Here is an 18,666-nt window from a genome sequence, read left to right on the forward strand (position 1 = left end):
AGCATTCCCATGCCTAGAAGGATTTAGAGTTTTGGAAGCAGCCTTATGAAATGCTGATTCTTTGCAGTACTTCTCTCCCTGAATGGGTTTCCCAATTCTCTGCTTTCTTATCTTATCTTTAAAAGTAAGTGTTGGTGATGAGGCTACTAGACTCCTATAGAGAGTTGTTGTCGAACTTATTCAATTCTTACACAGTTGTTTATTATTCTGTTTTTTATTATTATTATTTCTAAAAACCCTCAACAATAATATCCTCATTAAATCAGCTCAAGACTCTAATACTATCCAGTTTTACAACTCCTACAGAGGGAGGAGATAGAAGCCTTTCAAGAATAAATCTGGAGCCACAAAAGGTTAATAGCAGTGTGGGTAGTTGATAAAGGTGTATATAAAGTTGTCTGCAACATTTAACAGAATGAAGAGGTAGAGTCGTTTCAACTTTCCACAGGGGAAAAAAAAACCGCCCAGGAGTTAGTGGAACAGCATCCCTCAGTGCTTCCAGCCAGGATGCCTCCTCAATCAGGAGCCAGTGTAGGGAATCCAGAGACTGAGCCTGGGGTCCCACGTCTCTTCACTTGGCAGGAGGTGGGGCTCCGCACAGGCAATGGAGACTTGAAGGAAGAGAGATGGCTGGTAATCAACCGAAAGGTTTATGATGTAAGTCAGTTCTATTTGCAGCATCCCGGAGGGCCTCGCCTCATCAGACACTATTCTGGACAAGATGCCACGGTAAGTCCTTGCTGAGGGGAAAGAGGGTTGGAATGACCTGAAGGCTGCCACAAAACACTTGCTTTGTATGCACACACTCCAGGTTGAGGCTGTCTCTTCCTCAGTCTTTCTCCAAGGGTCTCGAATAGAAGAATGAGGGGAAAGAATCTCTCTTGTCAGAAGCCATAGGGAATTCTGGCATTACAGAATATCATTCTGGATTGGACAGTCCAATGCTTTGACACAATGTAAGAAGCTCCAGGTGGTGGTTGTATCGCTTGGCAATTCTGTAGTATCTGAACAAAATTTAGAAGTGTTATTGGAGAAAGGACAGGGCAGGGGCCTGGCAGACATACAAGTTGCTTTGATTTGCCAACTTTCTATTTTTCAGTTTGGGGGTCAATGTTTGCCTGCACTTCAGCTACTTAACTTTATTGACTTCTAGACAATGTGAACAAAATACAGTTTAGGTTTGAAGACCTGCTCAGAAGGTGTTTTGCAAGGACATGGACTCAGCTTATATTTTGCCTAAGCAAAATTCACAGGCAGACTTTTTCTGCTACCAATATTACTCAATATGAGTAATATTGGTAGCAGAAAAAATCTGCCTGTCAATTTTGCTTAGGCAGAGAAGTGCGTGCTCTACCAAGGCTTGTTGAATTTTAGGATTTTTTAGTAAATATTTTTTTTAGTAAATACACTGGGGACTGAATTCTATGTAAGTTTAGCATCTGTAGACTCTATTGTACATTTCAACAATAGTTTATAGACCCAGAACCTATTTATAATATTTATTTTGATTAAATGTTTAAATGCATACTCGCACATGTATACATACATGTATATCTAACCCTATGTCATTATTGCTTCAGTGTATAAAATACATAAATACAAGCTAAATAAGAAATTCCCAGGTCAGAGATGGACTTTTTCATTTACCTGTTGTAATTTGCATATACAAGGATCAGTAGCTGAGGCTCAAAAACATCTGGGAATGGGAAAGGAAAGGGGAAAACTGGGGAATTAGCAGATGAGGGTTGCTGGAAACAGGTTACCTACTGTAATCATGATGGGTTAAAACCCCACTGTCTTTGTTAAGGCCTTCTGAGATTGCCTGCTACTTCTTGATATATGTAGATACAGCTGTCTCACATTTTTTTCTGCTGGTGAAGGTTTTTGTGACTCTGTACTTGAGTATAGACTGTCCATTTGATGGTATATTCTGGATGGAAACTGGAAGCATGTAGGTATGCATGGTGATTTATAAGCTTCCTGGTGTTTATGTGTCCATTATGTAGTTTATGCGTCCATGAAGGTCTATTATCAGAAAAGTGGATTTGTTGTTGAATACATCAAGACTTGGGTTGTTAATGGGATTGAAGTATTGGAAGCATTGAAGTCCTTGATGGAATTTAAAGAGGGACTGTTTTCTTGGGTAGAGATCATGAAAATGTCATCAATAAATTTCATATAAATTCAGGAGTTAAGAGTTGAGAACATTTGAAATCTTTCATGAACATATTGCAGAGTGATGTATGTGCACATAAGTGTGCCATTCATACACAGATATATCTGTTACCAGAGTAAAAATAGTGATGAATGAAAGTCATGAAGTCTGGTGGTAAACTGAGCTGGGTTGTCATTGGTTATTATTTTCTTGATAATTTGAAGTCCATGCTTGTCCATGCTGATTGCGCAGTTCATTCTGATAACTCAGTGTGGTACAGGGTTGCCTTTTAGCTTCATGAACTTAATAAGCCACAATCATAATGACAATTATCCCTCCTTTATCAGCTTATTTAATTACAAAAGCATTGTCGGTTTTAGAGCCTTAGATGGTATTTTATTTTTCCCTGCTGAGAGTATTGTGCAACTGCAGGTTGTGTGTTAGTTATGCCCTTTCCTGGACCAACAATCCCTACTCATGGTCACTCATGGCCTAGTCACCTCTTGTCTTGACTATTGCAATGCGCTATACATGGAGCTGCCCTTGAAAAGCTTCTGGGAGCTCTGGTTGGTTCAAAATGCAATTGCCCACATGGATTTGTCAGACCTCAGTGTGCACATACATCACCTCTCCTGTAGGTGTTGGATTGGTTGCCAATTTGCTTCTGGGTGCAATTGAAGGTGCTGCTTGTCACCTTAAAAGCCCTTCATGACTTGGGACCAGGTTATTTGAGGGACCATCTCTTGCCGGTCAGATTATATATTTATTTATATTTTATATTTATTAAATTTTTATACCGCCCTTCTCCCGAAGGACTCAGGGCGGTGTACAGGGCAATAAATATCAAAATATACATACAAAAATTAAAAAAGATTAAATTATTATGCCCAATATAATACAATAATTAAAACAATGTTAAAACCAAATCCAAACCCCAAACCGATCAGACCAGGCCAGATTGTTCAAATAGATAGGTTTTTAAATCACGCCGAAAGGACCGAAGGTCAGGGGCCGTCCGGAGATCAACCGGCAAGCAGTTCCATAGGTCTGGCACGCCCACAGAGAACGCCCTCCCCCTGGGGGCCACCAATTGACATTCTCTGATCGGAGGCACCCTGAGGAGGCCCACTCTATGGGAGCACACTGGACGGAGGGAGGTTGACACCGGCAGCAGGTGCTGCCGTAGGTAATCCGGACCCAAGCCATGCAGGGCTTTATAGGTCATTACCAGCACCTTGAATCTCACCTGGAGGGCAACTTGCAGCCAATGCAGCTTGCGGAGCAGAGGTGTAACATGGGAGTATCAGGAGACTCCCAACACTACTCGCGCGGCTGCATTCTGCACCAGCTGAAGCCTCTGAGTGGTCCTCAAGGGCAGCCCCATGTAGAGAGCGTTGCAGTAGTCCAAACGAGAGGTCACGAGTGCATGAGTGACTGTGCGCAAGGCATCCCAGTCTAGATAGGGCCACAAATAGCGCACCAGGCGAACCTGGGCGAAGGCCCCCCTAGTCACAGCTCCTATATAGTCTTCTAAGGAGAGCTGTGAATCTAGGAGGACCACCAAGTTGCAAGCCCGATCTACAGGGGGTAATAACTCAACCCCCCATAGTAAGAGATGGAATAATCTGAATTTCCCGAGATGCCGGCACGCACAGCCACTCAGTCTTGTCAGGGTTGAGCTGAAGCCTGTTCCTCCCCATCCAGACCTGGACCGCCTCCAGGCAATGGGACATCACATCGAGGGCATCACTGGGGTGGTTTTGGGTTGAAATAAAAAGTTGGGTATCATCAGCATACTGATGATAACCAACTCCAAAACCACGAATGATCTCACCTAGAGGCTTCATATAGATGTTGAACAGGAGAGGCGAGAGGACCGATCCCTGAGGAACTCCACAAACGAGAGGCCTCAAGGTCGACCTCTGCCCCCCTGCCAACACCGACTGTGAATGCTCCAGAAGGTAGGAGGAGAACCACTGAAGAACTGTGCCTCCCACTCCCAACCCCCTGAGATGCCGCAGCAAGATACCATGGTCGATGGTATCAAAAGCCGCTGAGAGATCTAACAGGACTAGGACAGAGGAACAACCCCTGTCCCGAGCCCGCCAGAGATCATTCACCAGTGCTACCAATGCCGTCTCTGTGCTGTACCCGGGCCTGAAACCCAATTGGTACGGGTCCAGGTAGTCAGCTTCATCCAAGAACAAAGGGAGCTGATGCGCCACCACGCTCTCAACAACCTTCGCGAGAAAGCGAAGGTTGGAGATCGGACGAAAGTTATTTAATACAGCTGGGTCCAGGGCAGGCTTCTTGAGGAGGGGTCTCACCACCGCCTCCTTCAAGGCGGCGGGAAAACTACCCTCACCCAAAGAAGCAGTTAGCACTGCCTGGAGACAGCCTCGTGTCCCATCCCGGGCTGCATAGACCAGCCAGGAGGGGCACGGATCCAATAAACACGTGGTGGAGCTCAGCTTCCCCATGATCCTGTCCACATCTTCAGGAGTCACAGGATCAAACTCCTCCCAGATAATATCGACAAGACTGCCCTCGTCCTCATCATCAGACTCTGCCCAGTCGGAGTTCAAACCGGTTGGAATCTGAGCGATTTTGTCCGACAGATGTTGACTAAACTCCTTGGCACGACCCTGCAAGGGCTCCTCCCTCACTTCCTGATTAAGGAGGGAGCGGGTCACCCTAAACAGGGAGGCTGGGTGATTATCTGCGGACACGATGAGGGCGGCAAAGTGATTAGACCTCGCCGTCTTCATCGCCGTGAGATAAGATCTCGTAAAAGACCTTAGTCGCAACCAGTCAGATTCAGATCGGCTTGATCTCCAACAGCTCTCTAGGCCCCATCTCTGATGCTTCATCTCCCGGAGCTCCATGGAAAACCATGGAGCCCATTGGGATCTGCAACAGGTCAAGGGCCACATGGGTACAACTCGGTCGAGTGCCTCCGTGGCCACCCTTTCCCAGGCTTCCACTAGGGCATCGGCCAAGCTGTGAGCAAAGGAGGCAGGTGGGGACCCAAGCGCCGCCTGGAACCGCCTAGGGTGGAACCATCTCGTTGGTTCAACAACCCCACGACGAGGAGTGGCAAAATGGAAGACCAACCTCAGGAGGTGATGATCGGTCCATGACAGGGGCATGACAATTGGGGAACCCCCACCCAGATCATCTAACCACCATCCAGATAGAAAAACCAAATCGAGCGTGTGACCCCCCCATGAGTTGGACCCTGAATAACTTGCGTCAGGTCCATGGCCATCATGGAAGCCATGAACTCCCGAGCTAATTCAGATGATCTCCCCAGGGATGGTAGATTAAAGTCACCCAAAACCATAAGTTTGGGGAACTCAATCACCAACCCTGAGAGGATGTCGAGAAGCTCAGGCAGGGCTGCTGCTGCGCGACTAGGTGAAAGGTACACCAGCAGCAAGGCCAACTGAGCTCTAGGGCCACATCTCAGGAGGAGGGACTCACACCCGACTATCTGGACAACGGTGGCCTCCTGCGGACATAAGGTCTCCCTCACAACTACCGCCACTCCACCACCCCTACTCTGAGCCCGAGGCTGGTGCAGCACCCGGAAACCCGATGGACAAAGATCAACCAGAGGTACACCACCCTCTGGGCCCAACCAGGTCTCTGTAATGCAAGCCAGGTCCGCATGCTCCTCCTTGATCAAATCACGTATAAGAGGAGCCTTGTTAGCTACGGACCTGGCATTGAAATATACGAGCCTGAGCTCAGGTGGCTGCTCATCCTTGCTCCCGGAACCATGGGCCAGAACCAGAGGGTCGGAGCGCATCACCGCTTGGAGACAGCAGAGACGCACTCCCGAATATTGATACCACCCTCTGTTCGCACGCCTGCTGCCATTCCCTACCGCTGTGGGAGTAGACAAACCCACACCCTGCTCCGGGGCCCCGGAGGCACCCAACCCAAGCCTCGTCACAGTGCAATCAATCCTGGGCCTGGTCTGAGAAACGGTTGGTGGAAATACACGAGCCTGAGCTCAGGTGGCTGCTCATCCTTGCTCCCGGAACCATGGGCCAGAACCAGAGGGTCGGAGCGCATCACCGCTTGGAGACAGCAGGGACGCACTCCCTCTGTTCGCACGCCTGCTGCCATTCCCTACCGCTGTGGGAGTAGACAAACCCACACCCCGCTCCGGGGCCCCGGAGGCACCCAACCCAAGCCTCGTCACAGTGCAATCAATCCTGGGCCTGGTCTGAGAAACGGTTGGTGGAACCCCCCCAGTTCCCGACCAAACCTCATGTGAACCCTCCCCCCTCCCTAACCCCACAAAAAATCGAGCTAAAAAGTGCACCAGGGGCCTCTTGTTAAATTTGTGACAGAGGCTCCTGTCCTTGCCCAGCTAAGTGGGGAGGCAAGGAATATTACATGTCCCATCCCCTAAGGAGGTACATCTGGTGACACCCAAAACAAGGGAACGGTCAGTCCAAATGCAGCTTGGTATGTGGCTCCCTCCTCCTTTCAGCTGGATGACCTTGGGGTAGCATCTTGAGGAAGTACTGTCTCTACTTTCAATTTCCCAAGCACTCCTCCCTCCTCCCTACAGTTATGGCAGTCTTTCACCACATAATAGTGAAGCACAGCAAGTATAAGGTGGCACTGACTTTCTGCCCTTCTTGAAATAAGGCATTAGGCCTGGAAATGAAAAGAGAAGGAGAAAGCTAATTAATTAGTGTGGTTTATCAGGATATTGGGCATGGAATTTATGTAAAAGCTTTGGCACTCAGACATGTAGCTTCCCATTCAGCTTCAGAGGAGTGGAGATGATTCCACTGAATAAGACATTTTTCCCTATATATTATGTTTTTATTGTTTGCAAGCTTCCTAGAGTCACTATGAGCAAGTAGACAGCTATATAAATTTTGTAAGTAAATAAATACATTGGGTGAGGAGCTTTTTCTTTAACTGGTTATTGTGACTTGGGTTTATTGGTGAAAGCACTAGATGTAGAAATCCAGTTTAGTGTTGTGTCCATCTGGGGATGTCCATGTGGGTTGTTCATTTAAAGTCTTTGTAGTCTGTTGTCAAACATGTTTTCGATTGATGGTGGCTGTATGTATCCTGTTTCCTGTCTTGAAAATATTCCTTAAGCAGTGAAAAAATAATAATCTCAAGGTCCCCATAGAGTTTAATAATTTTTGAATGTTTATTTCAGCCCCACTAAGTAGACTAGACCAGGAAATCAATTCTACAGTAAGGATAAAACTACTTTTATTGAGATTGGCTATAATAACATAACCTAAAAGTCTGATTGTGCTGCCCCTCCTTTTGTATATTTTCTAAAATTAATTGTGCCTTCATTTTCACTTTTGTGTGTGTGCGTGTGAAAAGAAGGTTCTCAATTTGCTACCAAGGGGATTTCTTCCTCCAACTGAATAGGCAGAGCAAGGAGGGGGTCAAAACCTGAAGAGTGGAGGTGTTGATGCTTATACAAAAGGGCCAAAGTGCCATGCCTACAATCTTGTGGATTCTGAACCACCACCCCATCCCCTCAACTGAGCAGGGTCGGAAAGGAGGGGACTCCTCCATGGGACAGGAGGGAAAAAGCCATTTTCCTTTTTCACTTTCTGCATTCTTGCTTCTGACAGACAAACGTGTAATTCCATTCCTTTTTGTTAAAAAAAAAAGTTCCTCCTCCTTTTTATTTCTCACAGTCAGCCTTGAACTCCTTTCTCCTTCCTTTCCAGCCTTTAGGCCTGAGCACTCAGGAGGCAGCTACGCTGCCAAACTTTGTTTTTTCCCCTGACACAAATGCTAGAAATGCCCCTGTTCTTCTTTTTAAGCAAAAGAAATAACCATTAAGGGTTTCTTTGATGCTGTCTCCCATAGAAAAGCACAGAAATTGCAGCTCTAGAAAGCGGTTAATGTAGGAAGCTCTTCATCAGGCTGCTTCATATATAACAACAAGCTCTTTGCATTGCACCATGCTGAGGGACAGGGTGAATCAGGAGCAAAGCCAATAGAAAAAGACATCTCCATAAGTCCAACCTTTGCAGGGGAAGATGATACTTATTTTCATTTCAGGTAAACTACAAAAACACAGCTTCAGTCCTCAAAATAATCAAGATCATAGAGTTGGCTTCCTCCATAGTCCTTTGGGAAGCATCACCTACAGTGCACTTTTCATTATTTCCCAAAAGTACACCTAGCCATGTTAACCTTATTTTTGTGTGTGTTTGTCTGTCTCTGTGTGTGTATTTAGGATGCCTTTGTAGCTTTCCACAAGAATGAGGATCTGGTAAAGAAATATTTGAATTCCCTCCTAATTGGAGAGCTTGCCCCAGATCAACCGTGCTGTGAGCCCACCAAAAATGTGAGTATTGGGTGATCTCAGCTGTTGGATTTCTTTTGTTGAAACTTTACTGTAGCAACTTAGGCACGCATGTGTTTGTGTATGTGTATGTCCCCATCACACTAATCCCTTTCAAGGCAAAGAACATTATACAAAATGCAGAAGTGTAACATTAAACCAATTGAATGAAAGATATAAGGTTTTAAAAAAAAGGAAAAATACAGCTAAATCTAGGTGACATCTATACTATTCACTTTATCTGTTCATATTTTTCTATAGAAAGTGAAGATGAATGGCTACCACAAATGTGATAGACAGACAAGAGATATTCTTACAAACTGTAATTGTTTCATCTCTATTTACCATTTCATTCATTGTCTATTGCACTTTTAGCTTCTTCTCTCTCTGACTTTAAGGATATCACCAGCTCTTTCCAGTCACAACTTTCTCAGTCTTCCCCTTGACCCATTCACCAATTACTAATTTGTTTTGCAGTTGGGTCCTCATTCATTCTTTTTCACTGATCAAACCACCTCAACGTATTTATTTCATACAGTCACTCACTTTTGTATTTAACAACCTTCACTTGGGATCTTTTAACCCTACCTCCTTCTTTTACCGGTCTACTATAGAGAGCATCCTCTCGCACTTTATTGTGGTTTGGTATGTTGGCCTGACAGCCGTGGATAGGAAAGTATTACAAAGGGTGGTGAGCACAGCATAAGACATTGTGGGCATAAGCACAGCATAAGACATTGTGGGCTGTCTCCTTCTTCAGTACCTCATTCCCACTGCATTACATTTACTTGTATGTTTCTCATGATATAGCAAATTTCCATTTAAGCAGATTTGCAGAAGAATGCTCTTATGTGCAGATAATTTGACTTCTTTTTAACAAACATTTATTATTTGCAACACACCACATACTATCCACTGCATTCATATCAGCCATTGGACAGCCTAACATTTCTCCATCCAGTTTCCTATATTTAATGAATGAATGAACCTTTATTGTCAAAGTACAACCATGTATACATTGAGATTGGCTTAGCCTCCCTTCATGCCCCCACCCCACAACTCACAATGACAACAAACCACCCATCTTGTTACACCATGTGAGCTAATTGCACAAAACCCCGGCCTTGCAAGTCAAGCATACATAAAATTATAAAATTATTTTCCATTCAAGAGCCTAACAGCCCATGGATAAAAGGTGTTCTTCAGCCTGTTAGTATGGCTGGCTATACTCCTGTATCTCCTACCCGACGATAGGAGAGTAAAGAGATACCGACCAGGGTGAGTCGTCCCTGAGAATTTTCCTTACTCTTCCAAGGCAGCGAGCCCTGGTGATGTCATCCAGTGGTGTCAGGGGACAGCCCACAATGTCTTATGCTGTGCTCACCACCCTTTGTAATACTTTCCTATCCACGGCTGTCAGGCCAACATACCAAACCACAATAAAGTGCGAGAGGATGCTCTCTATAGTAGACTGGTAAAAGAAGGTCATTAGCTGTTGTTCTACTCTGTTCTTCCGCAAGACCCTGAGGAAGTGGAGTCTCTGTTGGGCCTTTCTGGCCACCTGGGTTGTATTAACTTTCCAGGTAAGATCTTTACAGAGGTAGACTCACAGAAATTTAAAGGAGGAAACTCTCTCCACACAGCCCCCCCTGATGTAAAGTGGGGAGGTTCCTCTCTTTTCCTCTGGAAGTCTAGCACCATCTCTTTTGTCTTACCAATGTTTAGGTGGAAGTTGTTCTCTGAACACCATATGGATAGTTTTTGTACCTCCCCCCTGTATGCTGTTTCATCTATACCTGTAATAAGACCCACTACGGTGGTATCATCTGCGAACTTAATTATCGCAGTAGATGGGTTGAATGATACACAATCATATGTGTACAATGAGAAGAGGTAGGGGCTAAGCATGCAGCCCTGTGGTGAGCCAGTGCAAAGCTTCAGGGGGGTGGATAAAACAGACCCAACTCTCACTGTTTGTAGCTGGTCCCTGAGAAAGTCTTTAATCCAATTGCAGATGGAGGGGGAAAAATTCAAGTCAGTCAGCTTTTCAATGAGAGTGCTCGGCAAAATGGTGTTGAAAGCCAAGCTGTAATCAACAAAAAGCATCCTGACATAGCTTCCAGGTTTCTCTAGATGGCTTGCTACAGAGTGTAGAGCAGTAGCTATGGCATCATCTGTCGACCTGTTCCCCCTGTAGGCAAATTGATGTTTGTCAGTCTGGTGGGAGGCATGTCCTAAGATGTTAGAGAACCAGTCTTTCGAAGCATTTCATCACTACAGACGTTAATGCAACAGGTCTGTAGTTATTCAGGCACTCAACTGCTGTTTTCTTTGGGACTGGGACAATGGTAGCTGCTTTCAAGCATAATAGTACATAGGTCGTTTGCAAGGAGATGTTAAAGATCCTTGTCAGGACCCCTGCTAATTGGTTGGCACAGTTCTTAACTACTATCCCCAGCATCCCCTCTGGGCCTGTAGCTTTGCTGGGATTCACAGCCTTCAGTATAGCTCTCACTTGGTATTCACACAGGGTGAGTGGCTGAGAATCAGAAGGCCGGCCAGCAGAGGCTACGGGGTCTGGTCTTTTCACCTCGTAGTGAGTGAAGAAGATATTCAGCTCCTCTGCCAATGAGGCATCAGTATTAACCGTGTTCCTCATATTGCCCTTGTGGTTGGTTAGATGCTGCAGTCCCTGTCACACTTGCTTCGGATTGTTGTCTGCTAGGTGGTTCTCCACCTTGTGCTTATATTGTTGTTTCGCCATCCTAATGCCTCTTCTGAGATTTGCCCTGGCCTCTCTATATGTGTCCCTGTCCCCTGCCTTAAAGGCAGAATCCTGGGCTCTCAGGAGTGTTCGTACCTCTGCAGTCATCCAGAGTTTGCAATTCCCATAAACTCTAAAGCATTTTTCTGTTGTCACACTGTCAGTGCACGTTTTGATATAAGAAAGTACGGCATCTGTGTATACATTCAGGTCTTGATCTTTAAATACACTCCAGTCAGTGGTTTCAAAGCAATCCTGCAACTGACTGAGAGCACCCGCTGGCCAGGTTTTAACCCTTTTCATGACTGTTTGAGTTCTTTTCCTGAGAGGGACATACTTTGGGCACAACAGGAGTGAAAGATGATTGGATGTACCCAGGTAGGGGAGGGGGAATGCTCTGTATGCCTGTTTCAGATTAGAGTACACGCGGTCTAGAGTGTTCTTCCCTCTGGTGGAAAATTACATATACTGTACAAACTTGGAGAAAACTGTGTTTAGACAGGCTTGATTGAAGTCCCCAGCTACGACAAGAGCGCCCTCTGGGTGAGTTTGCTGCTGCTTGGAGATGACATATAGCTTGGAAAGTGCTGTGCTGACATTGGCATCAGGTGGAATGTAAACAGCTATAATAATTACCACAGTAATTTCTCTAGGCAGATAAAATGGCCTACATGTGATAGTCATCAATTCCACATCTGGGGAGCAATATGTGTAAACTAATCTGCTGTTGGCATACCAGTCACAATGTATAATTTTGTTTGAGAGAGAAAAGCAGTGAATGACTTTGAACATTCTATCAAAGGACACAAATTCATGTACTTTCTCTAATTTTTCAGCATTTAAATGCAATCCTTCATTCCATTTTCTCTCTCAAACAAAATTATCTTAATCTTTGGTACATTATACAGCATTAAATGGTAGAACCTTGAATATATGATTGTTATGAAGCTCCAGAACATTATAGAAGCAAGCTGATATCTACTCAAGCTACATTTCTATCTGGCTCAACAGCATGTCTGATAGGAACGTAAGGCAACAAAATCAGAAGTAGTGCATATCCAACACCGCTTTCAATACTGCACTCAGTTAGAAAACAATCATGTGCTTTCATTTACCCAGTTCAAGCAATGATTGCACACTCTACTTCCTCAGTCATCTGACCCTACTAGGTCCCTTGGTAAGGGACTTGGTGCCCAATCACTGACAAAAATTTTGCCTCTTATCACTAGTAAAGTGGTTTGCTGGTAAAGGATCCTTCTGATTTGATTTCTCATTCACTTGGCACCAGTTCATCATCAGTTATCTCACTCAAATTGAGTACAATTAGTTGGGGAATGTCACGCTCAAGCCCAGAGATGAGACACTGAGATCCAATTGAGTCCAATCCTTTATTTACTTACATGTAATAGACAGAATCTTGTTGTCATGGTTCTGACAGATGTTACTCTTCAAAGAATTTCCAGGCATTATTTACCTTAAAGAATCTTTATTCAAACAACATGGCATCGGCACGTACATGGTCGAAGCCAAAATCTGAATTCTCCTCCCCTAAACACATAATATCAAAGCACAATTCCCTCCTGTAATTAATAGTCATAAATTACATTCTCCAATTAGTTTGAAATGCTGACCTTCCTTCCAGTTCTCCGACCCTCCATTCCTTATCATCTCTTATTTAAAACAGCCTTGAAAAAAACACTCTACTACGAGGTTATGTCTAACTAATTCCCATACACATTCTTCCTTCTTCCCCCCCCCAGCATCATCTAATTCTATCTCTAAAAGTAACACACGTTAAGGGGGAAATGGCTGTATTTTCATACATTGTCAAAGCAAGAACACCCAATGTTAGCAGCATTGACATCTGCCCCCCTTACAAAAAGGATAGATCATGTAACGTAAACAAAAGCATATGTTAGGGACTATCTCTTGGTTTGTTGGGGTGTTTCTCATAAAACCTTTTGATGAGTTTGTCAGCTTTCACATTGCTAGTTTTCACCCAAGTGGCTTCGGATAATGAGTATCCCTTTCATTATACTAGGTACTGCAATTTCTCTTTAAAAATTCTAGAGTCAAGAATACATTTCACTTCATAGTGCATCTGTCCCACCACTATGAGTTCCGGGGGGAGGTCTTAAAGTGGAGGCCCGAAAAGTCTTCAACAAGCTGCAATGGAAGACAGGGTGAATTCTCCCTAAAAGTCTAGGGAGTTTCAATTCTACTGTGACCAGGTTGATGATCCTTATGAGAATTTTGGTCCTAATTTCTTTCTGGGTAATTTGGGGCATAAATATTTAGTTGACAGATAAACATTTTCTCCAACTTGGAATGTTCTTTGGGGAGCCCTCTTTTTATGAGCCTGATTTTTATAGGTCTCGGAAGTCTTTTTTAAAGCAAAGTTTCTCCAAACTTCTTCCCACCCCTCACCCATTGATTAAGTGTCTGGAAAGTGGAGGGCACCTGAGGATATTCAGTCATTGGGCTGAACTCTTTTCCTGTAGCTACTCTGAAAGGCATGTAGCTGGTGCTGTTGTGAACAGAATTATTGTAGGCCTCCTCTGTGAAAGGGAGGAGGTCAGTCCAGTTTATTTGTTGGTAGAAAACATAGCATCTGAGATATTGTTCCACCATTTCGTTAGCGGATTCTGCAGCCCCATTGTAGCCGGATGAAAACCGGATGGTAAGTCTTGAGATGATCCAATTAATTTAAGAAAAGTCCTTCAAAATTTCGCTGTGAACTACACCCCTCTGTCCAAAATTATTCACTTAGGGGCACCATGCAGCTGGTAGATATGTTTCAGGAACAATTTAGTCAGTCGTTGGGCAGATGTGAGTCCTTTGCAGGCGATGAAATGAGCCTGCTTCAAAAATATGTCTATCACAGTCCAGATAGCTGTATTTCCTCTACTTTCAGGTAGGTCTGCTATAAAGTCCATAGTTATTTCTTCCCATGGTTAAGAAGGGTCTGCCACTGGCTGCAGTAACCCAGGGGGTTTCCCTGGAATTCTTTTCATGGTGGCACATACAGTACAACTCCTGACATAGTTTTCCATATCTCATTTTAACCTTGGCTATCAAAATTGCTGGTGGATGAGGTGTAGTGTTTTTAAATATCCAAAGTGTCCAGCCTGTTTTATGTCATGGCTGTGTTTGAGAGCATTAAGACAGAGGGCTTCAGGCAAATACAATTTCTCCCTTTGTAAGCCAAACCATCCCTGCATGTTAGGGAGTTTTGATTGTCTTTGAACCATTGATCAGTGAGGAGCTCTTGTTTTATCTTCTTTGCCTCAGGGTCATCAGCATTAGGGGCTCTGTGGGGAGTGAGTTGAGCGGCAGTTTGTGGATTGGAGATAATTGCCTCGGTAACCTCTTCACGTTCATTTTTGTACTGGGACAATCACAATAGCACATCAGCTAGGAAGTTTTTTCCTCCTGGTATACACTTTAGAGTGAAGTTGAAACGGTTATAGTACTGTGCCCACCGCACTTGCTTTGGGGACAATTTGCAGGGAGTTTTCAGTGCTTCAAGATTTTTGTGATCTGTCCAACTTCAAAAGGCACCTTGCTCCCTTCTAGATAGTGTTGCCAGTTTAATAGCCCCCACCTAATTGCGAAGGCCTCCTTCTCCCAGACTGTCCATCTCCTTTTGCTTTCAGTAAATTTTTTAGAGGTGTAGGCGCAGGGTTGCAATATCCCACTTTTGTTCTTTTGCACTAATACAGCTCTGACTGCCATGTCGCTAGCATCAGCTTGGATTACAAAGGGCTTCCCTGAGCAGGGGTGCTTTAGGACCGTTTCAGCAGCAAATAGTCTTTTTAAATTCTCAAAAGCTGTTTGACAGCTCATCGTCCATGCTAGTGGTTGGCCCAGTCACGGCTTCCCTCCTCCTTTGATTGTTTTGAGTAGTTCTGTAAGGGGTAGGGCAATCTCGGCAAAGGAGGGGATGAATTGACGATAGAAGTTGGCAAAACCTAGAAAGCTCTGGAGCTGTTTGCGAGTCTTTGAGGGCTGCCATTCAATTATAGCCCTCACTTTGGTTGGGTCCAAAGTGGCATTTTCAATGCCCTCATTGGAAATTCTGTAGCCAAGATAATCTAGTCGGGTCTGGTGAAATTCACATTTTGACAGTTTGACATAAAGCTTGGGTTTCAATAGCTTCCTTAACATTGCTCTCACCAGCTTTATATGATCAATCATATTCATGCTATATTCAGTCATATCAGGATGTCATCAAGATACGCCAGAACCCCTTTGTATAAATGATCATGTAGGACCTCATTAATCAACTGCATGAATACGGCTGAGGCCCCCTGTAGTCCAAATGGCATGACTTTGAATTGATAGCTCCCCATGGGGCAGTTCAAGACAGTTTTCCACTCATCTTCCTCCTTTATTCTCACCCGATAATATGCCTCTCTCAGGTCTAATTTAGTGAAGACACTCACCTTAGCCAGGTGGATTAGTAAGTCCTTCAGGAGGGGGAGGGGGTATTTATTTTCCACACTCACTGCATTCAGATCCATGCAAAGACCCATCTTTTTTTTTCTTTAAATAACACAGGGGCTCCCACAGCAGACTTGGCCCATTCAATGAATCCTCTCACTAGGTTTTTGTTCACATATCGCTGCATCTCCTCCATTTCAAGGGGGGACATAGCATATATTCTCAGTTGTGGGAGTTTGGCTCCTGGCAGCAGTTTGATAGAACAATCATTGGGTTTGTAAGGGGGTAGGGCATCACATTCTTTCTCACTAGGTCCCGGTACTCTCTGGGGATGAGTGGCAGTGAGGCAGCCATGTGCGCTCACTCATTTGGTGGCCTAAAGTGTCCTGCAACATCTGTTGAATCAGTGGGGGGGGGGGTTAGGCCCTATAGGTAGTCTCACAGTTCTCATTCCTTTCTCCCATCAGATAAATGACTTCTATTTGTCCAACCAGGCTATTCCTAGGATCACAGCCTCAGTCATTTTTGGAGCCAACAGGAAGCTAATAAACTCCCAGTGCTCACCTATTTCTAGGCATAAGGGCTCAGTTAATTGCGTGACTAAAATCCCTCCCATCAGGGAGCCATTGGCTTACTCAAATCTCATGGGTTTGGAGAGCAGTTTTGCTCATATGCCCAATTTTATGGTAAATGGCAAGCTAATGAGGCATTGGGAGCATCCAGAATCAACTAGCACTTTTAAATCTACCTGTGCCCCCGACTTAGGGATTATGAGTTTGGCAGGTAGTGAGAAAGGTAGGATGTGTCAGCTCACCATCAGGTCGATCTCTCCTTCATTGTCACTGTCAAAAAAGGGTAGAGCAGGGGCGGATTCAGCCTGAGTCTGGTGTCCTGTGTGGGGGATGTGACTTGGGCAATAGGTTCTTGTGTGATCTGGTTAGATTTCTCTCTCATTAACTACTGGGCAGGTTTCTTTCTCACTGCTGGTCCTGGTCCCGATCTGTTCTGCTGTTGGGGGTAGGGGACTGGGCAATTCACTGCTCAATGGCCCTGCTGTCCACATCGGAAGCACTTCATTGGCGGGCCTGTAGGTGGCCTGGATCTTTCAGCCACTTCAGCAGTTGGACATTTTCAGGGTGGTGGTTGCTCTCACCTCAGCTCGGCTTCTTATAGTGGGCAAGATGAATGTCTAGCCTTACCACTGTTTGGTACCACTCTTGCAACTGATCAGGTACTGCTCAATAGATGCAGGCTTGAGAGAGGTGATTGTCTATCCCTTCTTTGAAAGGATGGACTAGGGACTGCTCAGGCCACCTCTCTATGTGACCAGCTATCTTGCGAAACTCTCTTACGTACTCCAGAGCAGGCCTGCCGGCTTGTTTGATCTTATGGATTTGTTCTTCTGCTTTGAGGGCAATGGAATGGGGGTCCTCCAATTCTGGGGCTCGCTCACTGTATAAATTATTTAGCCATTCAGATGCCTCTTCCTCTAAGCTGGACGTAATCACATTGACCATAGTGGTTGGGTCCGGGTAGAGATAGGCCCAGTGTTTCAAATGAGAGCGTACTTGGTTGAGAAAAAAAATCAGCTTCAATGGGTCCCCATTGAAAGTTGCTTTGAAAGGTGGAGCAATCACTGGCTGCTGGACCCCCCACTGTGGCTGGTGCACCTCAGGTTGCTGCTGGCCCCACCCTGGCTCCTGGTCAGCATGGAGTTGTGGCACCCTCTACGGCTGTAGGCCGCTCAATGGTTGTTGGATGGGTGGGGGTTGCTGATGGATCTCCCCAGTGGCGTAGCGTGGGGGGTGCAGGGGGGGCCGGCCGCACCGGGCGCAACATCTGGGGGGGGGCGCTCGCACTGAGCTGCTCAGGGAGCCCCAAGGGATGCACAGAGTTGGCTTGGCTCCGCTCTCGAGCTGCTCTTTCTTGCAAAGCGAAATGAGTCCGGCAGGTGAGATGGGCGGCCACATAAACTGAATAAAATAAATAGAAGCGGCCAACTCTCCGCCCAGGCTCAGGCCAACCGCAAGCGCCCCACAGGCGCCCTGGCAGGTTTGGCCGAGTGAAGACGGACCCGCCGGCCGGCCGGCCTAGCTTCGTGTGCATGCGTGGCTTTATTTAGCGGGGCTCACATGCGAGCTTGAATGCAGCGGCTCTTGCAGGTCGGAGCCCCGCCCAGCCGCCCTCGAGAGGGACCCGGAAGCATCCCGCATGCGCGCGACTCTTCTTGGAAAGTCTACGCCACTGTGGGGCGTGTCTTTTCAGCAGTGCCGTGACGTCACCGCCCGCCCGCCCCTCTATTTCCGCTTCCGGTTGCCTTGCCCCGGGTGCTGACAACCCACGCTACGCCACTGGATCTCCCTCATCTGCAGGCCCCTCAGCAGTTGCTGTACAATCGTGGGTTGTGACCAACCTCCTTGCTGCAGTTGTCCTCCCACCAGTTGCTGATTTCCTGGCTTCTGCACCACCCCAAGCTGTTGTAAGGCCTCTATTAGCTGCTGCAAGCTCAGGGATTGCTGACTTTCCACCTGCGGGGGCTGCCATATTCCCTATTGCTGCAGGGAACCCATACTGGGTGATTGATATGCACACTAGTCTGGGGATTGGCTGTCCTGGAAACTGAAGCTGTCTCTCTCTGTGGGACTGGAGGCCCTGGCAGGGGACTTCAGGGGATAGAAGGCTTTTCTCAGCAGGAGTTGATTTCTGCTTCTCATCTCTAGCTCTTCAAATCTTTCCACTGACTGATGAGCTGTAGACAGGTATTTCCACTCACCCAAGTCCTCAGTGGCAAATGACCTGGTAGCTCTCCACTGGTCTGCTTTTGAAGGCTTTGAGGGTGGCAAGGCAGTATCAAGGCGTCTGAAGTCTCTGCTGGGCTGGGCCCAATCTGACGACCAGATCAGCTCTCCTAGCTGCTTGGGTTTTGCCTCCAGCTGGGAGTCCAGCAAAAGCTCT

The 18,666-nt window shown here is 45.9% G+C and overlaps 1 protein-coding gene across 1 annotated transcript in view; it reads left to right on the forward strand.

Annotated features, from left to right (window-relative positions):
* Positions 1-217: 217 nt before the first annotated feature.
* LOC310631686 (acyl-CoA (8-3)-desaturase-like) overlaps positions 218-18,666 on the forward strand; it is a gene marked incomplete at its 3' end in the record, with an annotated part of 30,521 nt that continues 12,072 nt past the window's right edge. The window contains exons 1-2 of the mRNA XM_083348342.1: positions 218-729; positions 8,397-8,507. Of these exons, the coding sequence (XP_083204468.1) occupies positions 508-729; positions 8,397-8,507 (333 nt within the window). The 5' untranslated portion in view covers positions 218-507. The remainder of the gene's footprint in view (positions 730-8,396; positions 8,508-18,666) is intronic.

This window comes from Vipera ursinii, assembly GCF_947247035.1.
Source record: "Vipera ursinii genome assembly, chromosome: 1".
NCBI lineage: Eukaryota > Metazoa > Chordata > Lepidosauria > Squamata > Viperidae > Vipera > Vipera ursinii.